This window comes from Apis cerana, linkage group LG14 (genome assembly GCF_029169275.1).
Source record: "Apis cerana isolate GH-2021 linkage group LG14, AcerK_1.0, whole genome shotgun sequence".
NCBI classification, from domain to species: Eukaryota; Metazoa; Arthropoda; class Insecta; order Hymenoptera; family Apidae; genus Apis; species Apis cerana.
In genome coordinates this window covers 1,950,784-1,966,419 of record NC_083865.1, presented here as the reverse complement: position 1 = coordinate 1,966,419, position 15,636 = coordinate 1,950,784, and the positions used below count along the sequence as shown (strand labels likewise).

General features: G+C 20.5%; 1 protein-coding gene across 2 annotated transcripts in view; it reads left to right on the top strand.

The window, feature by feature from the left end:
• LOC108004398 (lachesin-like) overlaps positions 1 to 15,636 on the top strand; it is a 173,259-nt gene that overhangs the window by 151,093 nt on the left and 6,530 nt on the right. For both annotated transcript variants that reach the window (XM_062084194.1, XM_062084193.1), the window contains exons 6-8: positions 3,161 to 3,284; positions 9,045 to 9,182; positions 9,295 to 9,414. In XM_062084194.1, coding sequence (XP_061940178.1) covers positions 3,161 to 3,284; positions 9,045 to 9,182; positions 9,295 to 9,414 — 382 coding nt within the window. The remainder of the gene's footprint in view (positions 1 to 3,160; positions 3,285 to 9,044; positions 9,183 to 9,294; positions 9,415 to 15,636) is intronic.

Sequence of the window (15,636 nt, the reverse complement as noted above, 5' to 3'; positions counted from 1 at the left end):
TAGATGAAATATAAAACAAATTCTGAAATATGTATAAAGAGTTATAAAATATTTATTAAAGCATTTCGTAGAGTATTTGAACAGTTCATTTTTAATACATTTATACATGACTTCAAATTTATTTCAAATTTTATTGATATAATATATTGTATTCATAAAGAATATATGAATATGTTAAATATTCAAATATTTTCATGAATTATTGTATATTCGATTAAATAATTAATAGAAGAATATTGATGTGAAATAGTTTGCAATACTGCATATCAATTTCATTCTTATCAAAATCATTGTTTGATATGATTTTGTTCAAGTATAAAATATAATTGTTTTTTTTAAATTAGAACTTTAGAATATTTTTTTTATCATTTGTATAATTTTTTTTTAATATCATAAAAAGACATAAAGTTTGCATAAAAAGATATTGGATGTAAAATTAAAAAATTAATATCACATACAATTTCAAATTTTATATAATTTTAATATTAACGTTCAATTTCATTCAAAATTTTATAATATATTATATGATATTATATGATATGTTGTATGATTTCGCAAAATGTTCAATATAATTTTTTTATATATCTCTTTTATCAATTAGTCTATTTTCAAATATGATCATTAATAATTGATTTCAAAAGTATACTCCAAAATTATTTCTTTCAAAAAAATGGAAAACTTATACTATTCTATTCTAGATATAGTGAAAATTTATTCTGCTTGTATGATATATTTTCTTTCACGAAATCTTATCACAATGAAGCAAATAATACGAAAAATTAAATATTACGAATTCAAGTTACTTATGATTTTCTTTAGCATAATTTATATTAAATAATATATTTGTAATTTTAAAGTTAAAAATTTTAATAATTTTAAAATGTTTGTCAAATATAAACTATATATAATAATTATGAAATAATTATCAGATCAGAAAATAAATATTTTTCATTAACTGTAAACAGAAAATCCTTCAATAATAATTAAAATGTATCGCATAAAACTTTTAAATTTTAATTTAATTCCACATAATTCGTCACAGAAATTTCAAAATCATTTAAATTTAAATAAATTTAATTAGATAAAAATAGTTTTTTAATTATTGCTTTTATTTTTTACTAAAAACTTGTATTTAGTTATTGGATTTTAACTAAATATGTATTTACATGTATATATTTATATGTATATATAAAAATTAATTATGACTGTTACAATAATCTTTAATTATTTTGATATTTATTATTTTAAAATTTAAATCTTTAAATTTGATCTTTCCATATTATATTATATATATGAATAATATAAAAATTATTAAATGAATAATAATTAAAATAATAATTAAATAAGTAAGAAACCAAATTAATTTATTGCAACAATTATTAACAATTGCTAACCAATTAATTTTTTAAAAGATAAATATAAAAATAAAAAATAATCATTTTAGCGATAAAATGAATTTCAAAATTAATAATAATATTCACTCACATTAAATAAATAAAAATGAAAATATTGTATTGTGCATATATTTATAATTAAAATTTTAATAAAAATAATTGATTTTATTTCTTTCAAAAGAAAAAAAAGAAATATAATAAAGAAAAGGCACATAAGAGAAAAAAATATGAAATATTGTTTTTGTTTTTTAACTTAAAAAGTTTTAAAATATATATCTATATCTATATTTATAAACAAATAAATCAAATAAATAATTTTAGAAAATTTCGAAATTTAAATAGAAATCTTTGTAACTTCGAAAATTTATATTTTTTAATTCGAAATTTATTTAATTGAGATTTAATTATATATGATTTTATTAAAGACAAAAAATATTAGTGACTTTTATATAATTTCTAAACATTTATTCACAGAAAAGCTAAGAATAGCTTCATAATTTCTTATCCAGTTAGTTAATAAATAACTTAAATCTTTTTTTATTTTGAAAAAATCTTTTATTAATTATTTAAAAACAATTTTATAATGTTAATAATTTTAATATATAAATTTCAATTCGATTATATCATTTGTATATTACGACTAATAAATATAAATCGTATAATAAATATAATATAAATAATACGTTCAAATTTAAAATTCGAGTTGTTTTTCCGATTTTTGTAGAAAAAAATGATCATTCCATTAATTCATAAAATATACAAAAGTCAACCAATGATATAAAAAATTCAAGAATAGATCTAATAATATCTTTATACCAATCAATTTTCATAAAAACATTTTTCTTATAGTTTCAATTCCTTAAGAAATATTCTACCGTTCTTTATTCACCTTTCTTTTACAAAAAACTATTTATTTGCTCGATGTTAATATCACATATCTCTTTACATCAACCATTTTTTATAATATCTTAGACACTTCCTTAAATTTTTCTCATTTAAATCTAATCATTTAAATCTAAAATTTTATATAACAATTTTAACTTATTTCTCCAATTGCTTGTTCATCCTTTACTGTGATTTGTTTATCTTTCTTTAATCAATTTCGAATTACTCATCGACGAAATATACAAAGAATGTCACAAAAATGTAGGAATATTTATTGGAAATTTCTGAAGTAATTTCAAACAATATTTTACTTTGCAAAAATTTTCGATTTTATTAATGAATTATTAGTAAGAAATATTGGTTAATCACGAAGCGCATAGTCTAATCGAGTATTGGCTATGTACTGGGCAAATTCAAGCAACATATATCCAAAAAAGTATTGAATATGATTTATTCGCTCTTCGTGATATAATTTAATATAATTTTTTATCTATAAAAAAATATTTGCTTTTATCGATAAAAAAATATTCAAAGTACTTTCTTCGATATAATTATATTATTTGGATTTGTTTATGCTCGATTGGCACATAGCCAAGACTATGCTATTGGCTAGTGTTTTTGTTAATAACTCGTTTACAAAACCGCAGTGAAATTTTTTGCAAAGGAAAATGTTGCTTGAAATTACTTTAGGAATTTTCAGTTAATGAATGTTGCTACATTTTTGTAATATTCTGTATGTGTAATCTTGAGTAAATAAAATTCGGATACTGTGCATGGAATTTAATTTTTCCAAATATATTTATACGTGACCCGGCCCCACACTGCGGGCGGCAATAACGAAGTCGATTCTCTTTATAATTCTAGTTTCATAACACGTACAGGTGAAGTTAACGTGCCGTGCAAGAGGTGTACCCCCACCCCGCCTATCGTGGAAAAGAGAAGACGGGAAGAACATTGTAATTCGGAAGCCATTTGCAGGAAGCGCCTTGAACCAGAAGTCTCATGGTAAGATTTAATATAGATGACGCTCTTCTACCATTTCGCCGATATAACATGGAATATACAATTATGTTTTCCTCGGAACCAGCCACAGGAGTTGGTGGATTTAGTTCGGTATTTTAATTCACCTTATTTCACCACGAACATAGAGATTCATTCGCGGAACCGAACCGCCTGCGGGAAACGTAACTTTTCGAGAAATTGTTAAGCAACACTTTGTGGAACATGCCGTAAGGAATCTGATAAAAGTCCCAAATTTTTATTCACGTATTCACGATAAAATGCGAATGATTTTTGAAAAATATTTATTGCATGTTTCAATTTAGATATTTTGGCTTATAAAAAATCGTTTTTATTAGAATAATGTATTCATATATAATTTTATATATTATAGAGTAGAAGGGTTAATAATATAATTTCAGATTGCGATATTATTGCATAAATTTTTTATTCGTTGGTGAAAAGCATACGTTAGTTTTATTTGTTATTATTCGTTATATTTATTGACAGAAAATATTTTTTGTGACTTTCAAATCTTTTTATTTACTATTTATAAATTCATTAATTAACGAAAATATTTAAGAAGATATTCTTATAAATATTTAAGAAAATACTCTTATTCATAACAGCTATTCGATTGAATTATTTTTACTTCAATTATTATTAGCAAATTAAATTAGAATATTTATTGTCATATTTATTATTTTAGAAAAATAACTATTTGCATTAATTATAAAAATGTTCATAAATATGTTTGTTTGCATGTTTTTATAAAAAATATACTAGATATTATTTATAGAAATTACATTTACATTTTTTAATTTTAATTTTTTAATTTTAACAATAATTTATTTGCATTATTACTAATATATAAATAAGAAAATGCTTGCTTATAATGCAACTCATTCAATTATTGTATCATTAAGAATTTCATTTCTATATTTTTTGTAATTGAATTAAATATGTCATATATAAAAAAATGTCTTATTTTTTTGTCAAGTTCTAGAAAAAATAAAAATAAAACTAAAATGTTATGCTAAAAAAATCAGAAAATTCTTCATTAATAATTATATCAAAATTATAAAATATTTTATAAAAATTGTAGATATTTATATTTATATATTAAATTATTATATATCAAATTTTTATTTTTATGGATATATATTTGATATTAACGTATGAAGCATATTTTTAAAGTAAAATATAAGTTATAAAATGATTTGAATAAGAAAAATTCTCATTTTTGCAAAGACAACAATAGAATTCATATTTTTTTTTAAAGCAAAATCTAAATTATTTCATAAATAATTTAAAAATATTCTCAGAATATTAGAAGAAAGTCGTAGAAAACTATGGTGATTATATTTTTGATGAATAAAAAATTTTCACACGTCTAGCTTCAAACTAATTTAATCACATTTTTCCATTCAATATTTATTAAAAGTAACTTTTGTCGAAAAAATATTTAAAAATATCAAGTAAATATCAAAATGAAATAATAAATTTATATTATTCATTATTATTATTTATTATTCATTATTCATTATTTATTATTATTTTTATTATTATTATTATTATTATTATTATTTTATTACTATAATTTAATAATAAATTTCTAAAAAGAAATTAACAAATTTTTCTAATTATTATTTCTAATTTCTTAAAAAATAACATAATAATTTACATAGAATCTCTTTCTAACGATAATTGCAAAAATTATTATTATAAAAATTAATATTTCAAATTTTATTTTTTACTCTCAACAATTTATTTTGTTTATGCCAAAATTAAGCGTTCCTTTGCTGAAAAAGAAAGAAATATACTCTTGAGATAGCAGCCCTTTAACAATATCACGGGCCATTCATACAACTCTATTACGCATTTGAAATAACCCCGTTGAATACAAAACGCAATCGTTGGATATAGAATGTTGGATAGTCAGCTTAGTGAAAACGATTGACAGATAGCGAATAGTAAAATCGCATAATATTTGATGGATAGAAACATAGTTGCTCCTCCATCATTTCTACGTAGATGTTTCGCCCTAAACGACGTATTTAGTATTCACTTCAGCATGGTGTTACTAATAGCAGGCGAATTACAGCGCACTGTCGACGATGTATGCGGGCACACCCGTTGCAACACGTGCTAAGTGCAGTGGCCCTGACTGCGTGCAAAGGGGGTAGCTTATTGTTGGCCTACAATGGTGATAATTATTGGATATTGCGGGAGAAAAGTTGGGAACCTGTACAGAGTCTGAAATTCTATCATCCAAACTTGTCTTCGATTTTGTATGAATCAGAACATATATTTTAATATAATTTTGAAAATGAAATATGTGTTATATTTGATAATGTAACATAATATAATATATTTGTTAATATATTTTAAATAATATTTGAAAATAATTGAATGGTTTTTCTTCATGAAAAAATATTATTTACCATTATTATTACAATTTGTTTGCATCTTCAATTTTTTGCATACAAACTCTTAAGTTTCAGATTAAGAAATGAATAAAAAAAACCGCATTATTTTTGAGATGAGCCAATATTTTAAATAAGATTAAAGTATTTCATTTTAAAAGATATTATTAAAATAAAATATTTTATTTTCTTACGTTATACTATATGTTTAATATTACTTGTTTCAAATTTTAAATATTACATTATGATCTTTCTTCTACTTCTCCTATTTTGAATCATGATAAATTGAATATTCTTCATATAGTTTTCAGTAATATAAGGTTTGAGTTTCCTTCAAATTATTCTGAATTTTCATCCATAACTCTGACTATCCATTTTTAATTTTTAATTTATTGAAGAGATGGGTTTCTTGGCAAGTCGCAAGTTATATTTTTGTAATTACTGACGTTATACCATGTTAATCTAGCCTTGTCGGGAATTTAAACGGAATTCGATGATTTATGATTTACAAGCTCATTAATTAGCGATTTCCGTTGGAACAGCTAACAAGCTGTTCGACGGATTTACGGAAGTTTGCTTTTCAACTGCAGTTTTCCTTACGTAAAATTAATCCCCCCACAGTGTAATAAAATTACAAGGAATTCAAAATAAACAAGTTAAAATATAATTGAGGTGAGGAAAGAGTAGTCATTTTCATTAACTTTAGGGAATTGAAAAATATTTCTTATAAAATTATTATTCTGGGTTAAAATTAAAAAAGAAAACATGATTAAAAAAATATTTTTCTTTTTACAAAATAAATATTGATTGTTAAATCAATAAATGTTTATTTTAAATCTTTAAAATTTGATGTTATTCTGGATATACACAAACATATCGAAGAAATTGTTATTTTGTATTGATAATAAACAATAAAATATAAAATTTATTAATTTATTGTTCTCTTATTAAAAATGAAAAAATATGTATACATTTTTTCATATATTATTTCATATTATAAATCATTTTAATAAATAAAATCATTTTATATTCGTATTTTATATACAATATAAAACAATAATGAATCCAAAATTAGCAATAAATAGTTCATTTTTTATTTGATTCGCAAACAATATATAGAGTATTTTTTTAAAAATATTAAATATAATAATTTAAAATTGCTAAAAAATTTTCGTCTATTGTAAGATTTTCAAATATTTTCTTATTACTTACAAAAATATATTCACTTTTGATAACTGTTATATATATGTTGTAATTATTCTGATCAATATTGTGAAGATTTTTTTTATTTGACGTTGTTCATTCAAAAAATTATTAACAAAAACATTTTTTCGAAATAGTTTAGTTAATTTTCATCAAATGTGTTATTAGATAATTGATGGACATAGATTAATAAAATTAGTCCAAACCTAATGCAAATCATAAAATCTAATAGTTAAATAAATTTGTTTAATTTTGATTTGAAATAAAATTAAATTTAGAATTAGTATAAATTAATTCATATCAAATAAGAATTTATTTAATTTTTGGATTTATTTTATTTGGATTGAATTAGATTAGCTTAATAACATTTTAATAAACAATAACTACTAATTAAAATTTTCACAACACTATTCAATGTGATGATTTTGATAATATATTAAAAAATCACCTAAATCAGAAAATAATAATATTTTCTTATTGCTATTTCCTATTAATATCTTTTATTATCAAATACCATATCATTTTTTTATTATTCAACTCAAAGATTTTTAACATAATTTCATATAAATATCATACAAAAAATTACTTCGCAATATCCTCAAGCATTTTCGTAAATTTATATTATTTATAATATTGTAACATTTAGAATATTATAAAATAGTTATTAAATTTTATCTATACGAAAAGACGTTTATTCTAACGAACAAATTACATTACAGTGATATTATATTATATCGTAATGACAGCATCTCAAATGATAAAGTAATACAGTAATACAGTTTCCTCAACTAATTCTTATATCTTATCTTATATCTGAAGAGAAATGACAGCCTCGAGCATCTTCGTAAATTTTAATAACGAAAATTTCTACGTAACAATGGTAAATTTTAATGTCATTAACATTTAGACAGAATGCTGTGATTATTAATGAAAAGTTGAGAAACATACGATATACGTTTACTATTCGAGCGAACGTATTATTTTGCGCTATTACGTAATTAATCAGAGATTTATGAATTTATGAAGCTACTCTTATACCTTGAAATTTCTAGAGAATCGATGTTTTCGCAAGCAAGATACATTAAGAATAGCGAGAGAAAGGATAGCTTATGTCTCTATGCAATATTCTGGCAAAGAGAAAGAACAGGTGTAACAAATTGCATTAAAACGTTTACTCTCGACTAGTTTTTTCTGGGTATAAATGAATTTTAGTGTAACGGTTATGAGGTGAATAATTGAAAAATGTTTAAATATAATATTTGTTTGAAATAGACTTTTCTAAATATATATAAAGTAATTCGAAAATTTTTGAATAGAAAATATGATTTTGTCTATATAAAATATTTTTTCGTTTTAGACAATTTTAGGATATGTATTTTGAATTGCATACAACTAAAATTCATATTTTATTATTATTAAATTTCTTTATAAATATTCTTTAAAAATTCTTTATAATTCTTAAAATATTATTTATCAAAATATTTTATTTTTTATTTATATTACTTCATTTTATAATTATAATTATATATAATTATTTTAGAATAATTCATTTGAAAGATAAATTATTTTAATATTTGTTATTTGATTTCATTATAAAAATATAAAAATGTTTTTGTGTAGTGGAATAATTCTCTTGTATATGGATTTAAAATAAGTCTGAAATAATACTTATATTTCTTTTCATATTTTTTTATTTACATGATCGTTGATCTGAAATATAATATATGTATTTTTTAATTTATGTATAGAGAATTTTAATATTAATTATTTTCTATTCTTTATTATTTTTTATGATCAAAAATTTGATAAATAAATCAATTGAAAATAATTTATTTCTCAAATAAGATTTCACAAATTTATTTTCAAATATCTTTATTTTTAATAAATTTATTTTTTATTTTATTTAAATTAATCATTTCTTTTTTTTTATTTCCTTTTAATAAAAGTTTACTTTTATATATATAACAATTCTTTTCTTATTCATAGATATGTATAATAATAAAAATATATGAATATGTATTATATATAAATATTTTGTCATTATATTACATAAAAATAAAAAAAAAAAATCTTAAAAAATCCTAGTAAGCTATTTAATCAGATTAATAAAATTTTTACGAGTAATTATCTTATTTAGTGTCCGCAGTGAGCGAATACCAAGGCGAAGAACTGAAACTGACAAAGATTTCAAGAAATGAAATGGGTGTTTATCTTTGTATCGCGAGCAATGGTGTGCCACCAGCGGTCAGCAAACGTATTTTTATCAACGTTCATTGTGAGTAATAATGATTACACTATAATAATGGTTGTTAATTTACTGATTGCATTCCATACGAAACGAAGAGAAACATTGTACTACAAATTCTATCTGGGATTCTGTTTCACAGTCTCGCCGGTAATTCATGTGCCTAATCAACTGGTAGGTGCTCCTCTAAGTACAGATGTGGTTTTGGAATGTTTTGTCGAGGCTTCGCCCAAGTCGATTAATTATTGGGTCAAGGATAACGGTAAGATTCTCTTTTTTGATAATTTCTAATCTTTTGTGCAACATTACGAGAGATTGCAACTATTTTATAATGGAGAATAGGGTAAAATGGAATTTAACTTTTTTATGTTGAAAAAAGACGAAAAGAAAAAATGTTATTGTGAATATTTCTTTCATTTTGTTTTTTTTTTTTTTTGAATTTTAAATAGATCTTTGATTATGAGAAAAAAATATTTAGTTAGGAAAATGAAAATGAGAAAGGAAAATGAGATTTTTTGAAAATATTAAATATTAAATCTCATCAAAATAGGTAAAGTAAAATAAAATAAAGAATATTCATTTTAAATTATTTAAAATTACAAAATCTTTATTCATGAAAATTAATAATCTATATAAAAGTTTAAATTTTAAGATGAAAACTATTAATCTATATAAAATAGTTATAAGAATAGAACATTTAATATTTAATGTATATAAAACACATAAAATATAAATATAAAAGCTAAAAACTTAGAATTTTTTATGAATAATCAAATATTATCTTCTTTTTCTATGCTGATGCATTTATATATTACAGGTCAACAATTAATATGTCTATTCAATCACATGATTTTAAAACAAAATAAATATATGTATTTCGTAAAAAATGTTTCTATTTTATTCTACATAAAATATTTCTTAAATAAAAAAAAACATAAAATTTATTGGAAAATTATATAACAAAAACAATTCAGACAAATGAATAGTTAAAAATTTGAAAGAGACATAACATAATTAATTTTTTCAATAATCAAGAAATAGATATGAAAGACAGTCTTTTAAATTTTTCAGAATCATATGATTTTAAATACAGTAATCGATTTCGATTATAAAATCTATTTATATCTTGAAAAATTATTAATTTAGAAGATACAATTTAAACTTTGTCAAATTTAATATATACAAAACAAAAAGAATAGGAGTAATAAATAAGAATCAAGTTTTTTATTTTTTATATAACAATTTTTACAAAGTTCAATATTTTCTAATTTTTTAACATAATTAAATTAATATTTTTTTGTAGAAATATCGATTGTATTTAAAACATAATTCCATTTAAAAAATATGTGTCATCTTCATGTGATAACTACCTGATAATCTACAAAAATACTAATTATTTTTTTGAAACTGTTCAATTTTTGTCTGAGTTGTTTTTTTAATGAGGAATAATTTTTCAGTAATTTATATATTTTGTTTGTAATCAGATATCTTTATATGTATTCCATTTTAGTTTAATTTAAAATTATCTAAAACCTTCCATTTTATTATATATACATCTAGACACATTTTAAAAAAGTTTCATTATTTACATTTTAACTTGAGATAAAAAAAATAAGGTTAAATTGAAAAATACAGTATAAAAATTATAAAATCAAATACTTTACATATCTCAATATTTTTAATATTTAAATTAAAAAATAGTTATTACACTATTATATTGAAACTTCTACATTTTAAATTTTTCATGTTTTGATATATGTATATAAGAAAACGTTTTCACGAAATTGTGATGAATCAAATTATCAAAATACTTTGATAATTTAAATTCATGCTTTATTCTTAAAGGATAAATTTTATTTTATTTATTTTTGTTTTTTTCTTAAACTACGTACAAATTAAGATGTAATAACTTTATAAAAATCAAATGATTACATATATTAAATAATTGCAGAGCGGAGCTAATACAATAAGTTCAAATAAATATTCGAAAATTGAAATATTTCCATAAATAAATATTACTTGAGAATATTTTATTTACCAAAATCATGGATAAATATTGTTTTCTTATTAATTATATTTATATATAATTCTGTATAAATTAAATATTTGTTTTTCATTTAATTGAATCGCAACAAACATCGAAAATAAGTTCGTTTTATTTTTATTTATGATTCCTCATATAACTAAAACTAAATTTTTTTATATGTATGTTATACATATATAGGATATCTCAATATAATATATATTCAAAAAGAAGTTTAATTTAATTTTTCATGAATAATTAACTGAAATATAGAATAAAATTTCTTCATTTAAAGTTTTACTATTATTTTATTATTATTTTAAAAAATAAAATTTTATATAAATATCAATTGAATCTTACTTATTAAATTATAAACAATTTAAGTCTACATTAGATAAAAGTAAAACGTAAATAGAAGTCGCTCTGTCTCCATTACATTATCCTTGCCTTGCGTCATCTAACATAAATTAAATTGCTTATACTTTAGTAAATAACATTAGTAAAGTTGATAAATATTTTTATTTATCAACTTTTGTATTTTTTTGGATCTTTAAAATTCAAAAGTATCGCATAAATATATTAATATATATATAATAAAAAAGTCATATTTAAAAATAATAGTACATGTCTTCCTTAAAAGTTTCTATAAAGAAACAAGAATTTATAATTTTCGTTAAAACATGCAGAAATCATATAAATTTTTTTAAATTTGACAAATATTATTTTCTGAATGCACAAATAAAAAATAAAATATTAAACATATTCATTTTTATAACAGAAAGAGTAAAACTTAACTATATGGAAAAAGTTTTTCGATATATTATTTAATTTTTAATGTTTTCTTTAAAATTCTTTAAATTTTCTGTTTATTTTGTACAAAAGCAATGTAATTATAAAAATGTAATATTAAATGTATATAATATCAATTAATATTATTTTTCTTCGATTTTCTTTTTATTCTTTGATATATTTTAAGATGCAAAGAATATGCATTATATAATATAATAATGCATTTTATTTATACTATATATTTTCTTATATTAATTAATTTAAAAGTGCGCTCGATCTATCAATCAAAAATAGGAATCCAAAAATCACTCTGTTAACATTAATGTAATTACAGATCGTATCTTATCCGTTTCCTTTAAAAATCGATATCATGAAAAACTAATTTCGTACAAATCAAGATCTAAGCAGGAAGCTATCTAGTTCTGTTATAAAGACTAAAGGATTATCTGATAAAAAGAAAAACTGTTCGAATATTTCAAATGAGTATTATTTAATGATATTTATATCGATATATAAATAAATGAAGCTATTCGAATCTTATCTTGTATAAAATGAAAGAAAATTTTATCTATTTACGATATATTTAAAATTTTTAAAAATATAATTTTTGAATAAAAAAATAGTAAGTTATAAATAAATATCTGATAATAAATAATTTTTATAAATAAATGGAAATAAAATAAAATTTCTGAATATAATTTCTGAATATTATAATTGATATAATTTATTTTTTATATATTTTGTCACATCATTCATATGTTACAATACTTTTAAAACTTTTATAAATAATAATAATTTTCATAAATACTATACGTAAATACGTACAGTTGTTCACAAAAATATTTGAACATTATTTAAAATTTGAAATTTATAGTCAATTTGATAAATTTATTTTATCAAAAGATTGATTTTTGATTAGAAATTTCTAGTTTATTTAGTTTATCAAAAAGATAACTTCAAATATTGCAAAATAATTGTGATTATATTTAAAACTTTTTAAAGAATTCACTCTTGTAAAAAATAAATATAGTAAAATAATTATCCAAATTTCATATTATCTAATTATATAAAAAGAATATATTTAAACTATTAAAATATATTAATAATTTTATATGAAATATATTATGTATTTGAAATAAATTGTAAAAAGATTTTGATTCTCTTCTTTTTACAATTCTTTCATTATGTATACATTATTTTAAATGTTCATGTATGAAAATTATTTAATTTCTAATTGTATTCCCAAATTTTCTTTATAATCAATTATTCGAAAGACAGTTTATTAAAGAAATTTCATTTGTTTTAGATAATCAAAGTTCTAAAATCAATATTTAATTAAAGGGAGAAAAAACAAATTATTAATTGGTACATTTTATATGTATATTCATTTATCTTATAATTCATGCATTTTTTAATAATTTATAAAATAAAATACTGATTATTATTGTAGATATAATGAAATAACTGAATATTTAATAATTTAAATGCAATTGTGATATAATACGTAATATAATATATATAATATAGTACAACCTTGATATTACAATTTACTCATAATATCTTCATTACGATTTCAATATAAGTATACTTATACATTCAAATATCTGCAAGTACAAATAAAATTTTATAAATAAAATCATATTTTTATTATAATTTAACTAATATACAATATCCATATATTTCTATAATAAAAATTAAACAGATATAAATATGGATATATTATTTACACGTTTAATTTTTTCAAATTAAAATTATTCTAAATAAAAAAAAGTAAAATTTCAAGAATTCGTAATAATAATATTTTATTTTATTTAACAATCGCTTTGAAAAATCTCTTTGATATCTCATAACAATATATCTTAATTTTGGAGGTTAATACATACTTAAAATTTATATAATTTCCACTTATTTTCATCAGAAACAACGAAATCAAAAGATTATTTACATTATATTTAACGAAAAGATCGCTTTAATTAAGTGTATTAATTCGTGTAATAAGTGTAATAATTGTATGATTAAACATAATCGTTTATTTGCGACCTCTATTCTCGAATATGGAATCACAATAAGAAACAGAATTCGTTTTCTATCCTTAACAGATTTAATATTTCCTTGCAGGAAGTTGACAAAAAGTAACAGACGAATGCAGGAGTGAATTACACTCGGCCGTTCGCAAATATATTCTCCGTGCAGTTTGTACTCTGGTACCTGTAGACATACTTTCGCTTCAGTGCAACTTCTGTGAAACACTTCGTCCCAATGTATTCGTATGTAATTTTCACCTTGCATGGAAAATCTGGTAGCCCCTTTTTCTCTATTTTGTTTACGTATATACATATACATATATGTTCCAGAAATGTATAATTTAAATTTTTGGAGATAAGATTCCAGCGAAAATTTTCGTTTTGTTAACAAATTATGAATTAGGAAAAGCATGGAAGAGATAATTTGACGTGAAAAAATAAGTCACAAAAATACAATTTTTTCATTCGAGTTCTTTATTTTATTCGAAACTTCGTTTTTGAATAAAGTTTATAATTAAAAAATTTTTAAATTTGAAAATTAAAAAAAATTAAAATTATTCTATATAGAAATTAATAAAATCACTTAAATTCTTATTTTTTTGAATTTTTTTGAAATTCGATTTCCTCGAAAATTAATTTTTAAATGAAAAAATATATTTTCATATATAGAATAATTTTTTATGATAGTTTATTTGTTATAAGAAATTATTTAATTTCTATATATTTCTATAAATTATCTAATTTCTATAATCTCTATTATGTATAGAAAATTTTCAAACTTGATTTACTCGAAAACGATTTCGTTATTTTAGATTTTTATTTCATTTTGAATCTGCTTCTCTAATTTTATTTATGATTATTTATTTATGATATTTATCATTATATTATGAATTATGGGCCATATGTAATATATATAACGAAGAAATTATTCAATCGACGAATTTTCAAATTCAATTTTCTCAAAAATTAATTTTTATATGAACAAAATTTATTCTATATTTTTTGCTTATTTATCGAAAACTTATTCGTTCTATTCTAATCGAAGAAGTAGCCAATTTCACTTGGAAACTAGAAAACTAGAAAATTTTTTGAACTTGATTTATTTAAAAACGAAGCCTTAAATAAAATTCTATATTCTATATTTTTGAAATTAAATAAAATTATTTTTCTATCTTAGAGTATAGGATACTCTATATATATATATATATATATATACATATATATTATATATTTAGCATATACGTGAACATTTCAAACTGTAATAAAATGACTTGCGGCACGTTTAAGAAATGAATTTTCGCATACTTTTATATTCGTCGTTCCGTATTCCTTCGCTCGTTTGCAATATTCTCAGACGACCTCGTACATATGAATATCTACCTACGTATACACTTATCTTATCTATTCCTTGTCCATTGAAATAGTGAATAGGTTTCTTTTATAGTGAAAATTGAAGACAAATTTGTTAATCTTTGGTAGTTTTAAGTAGGAAGGAAAAAGGCGAAGGAGAGTGTGAACATTTATAATTCAATCGATTTACTTTTGAGAATCTAGTTCAGTCTAGAAGTCTTCGTATACCTTACGCGAGTTTGAGTAACAAGTTGTACTACAATATAAGTCATGAGAATTTTCACTTTGTACTTCTTGC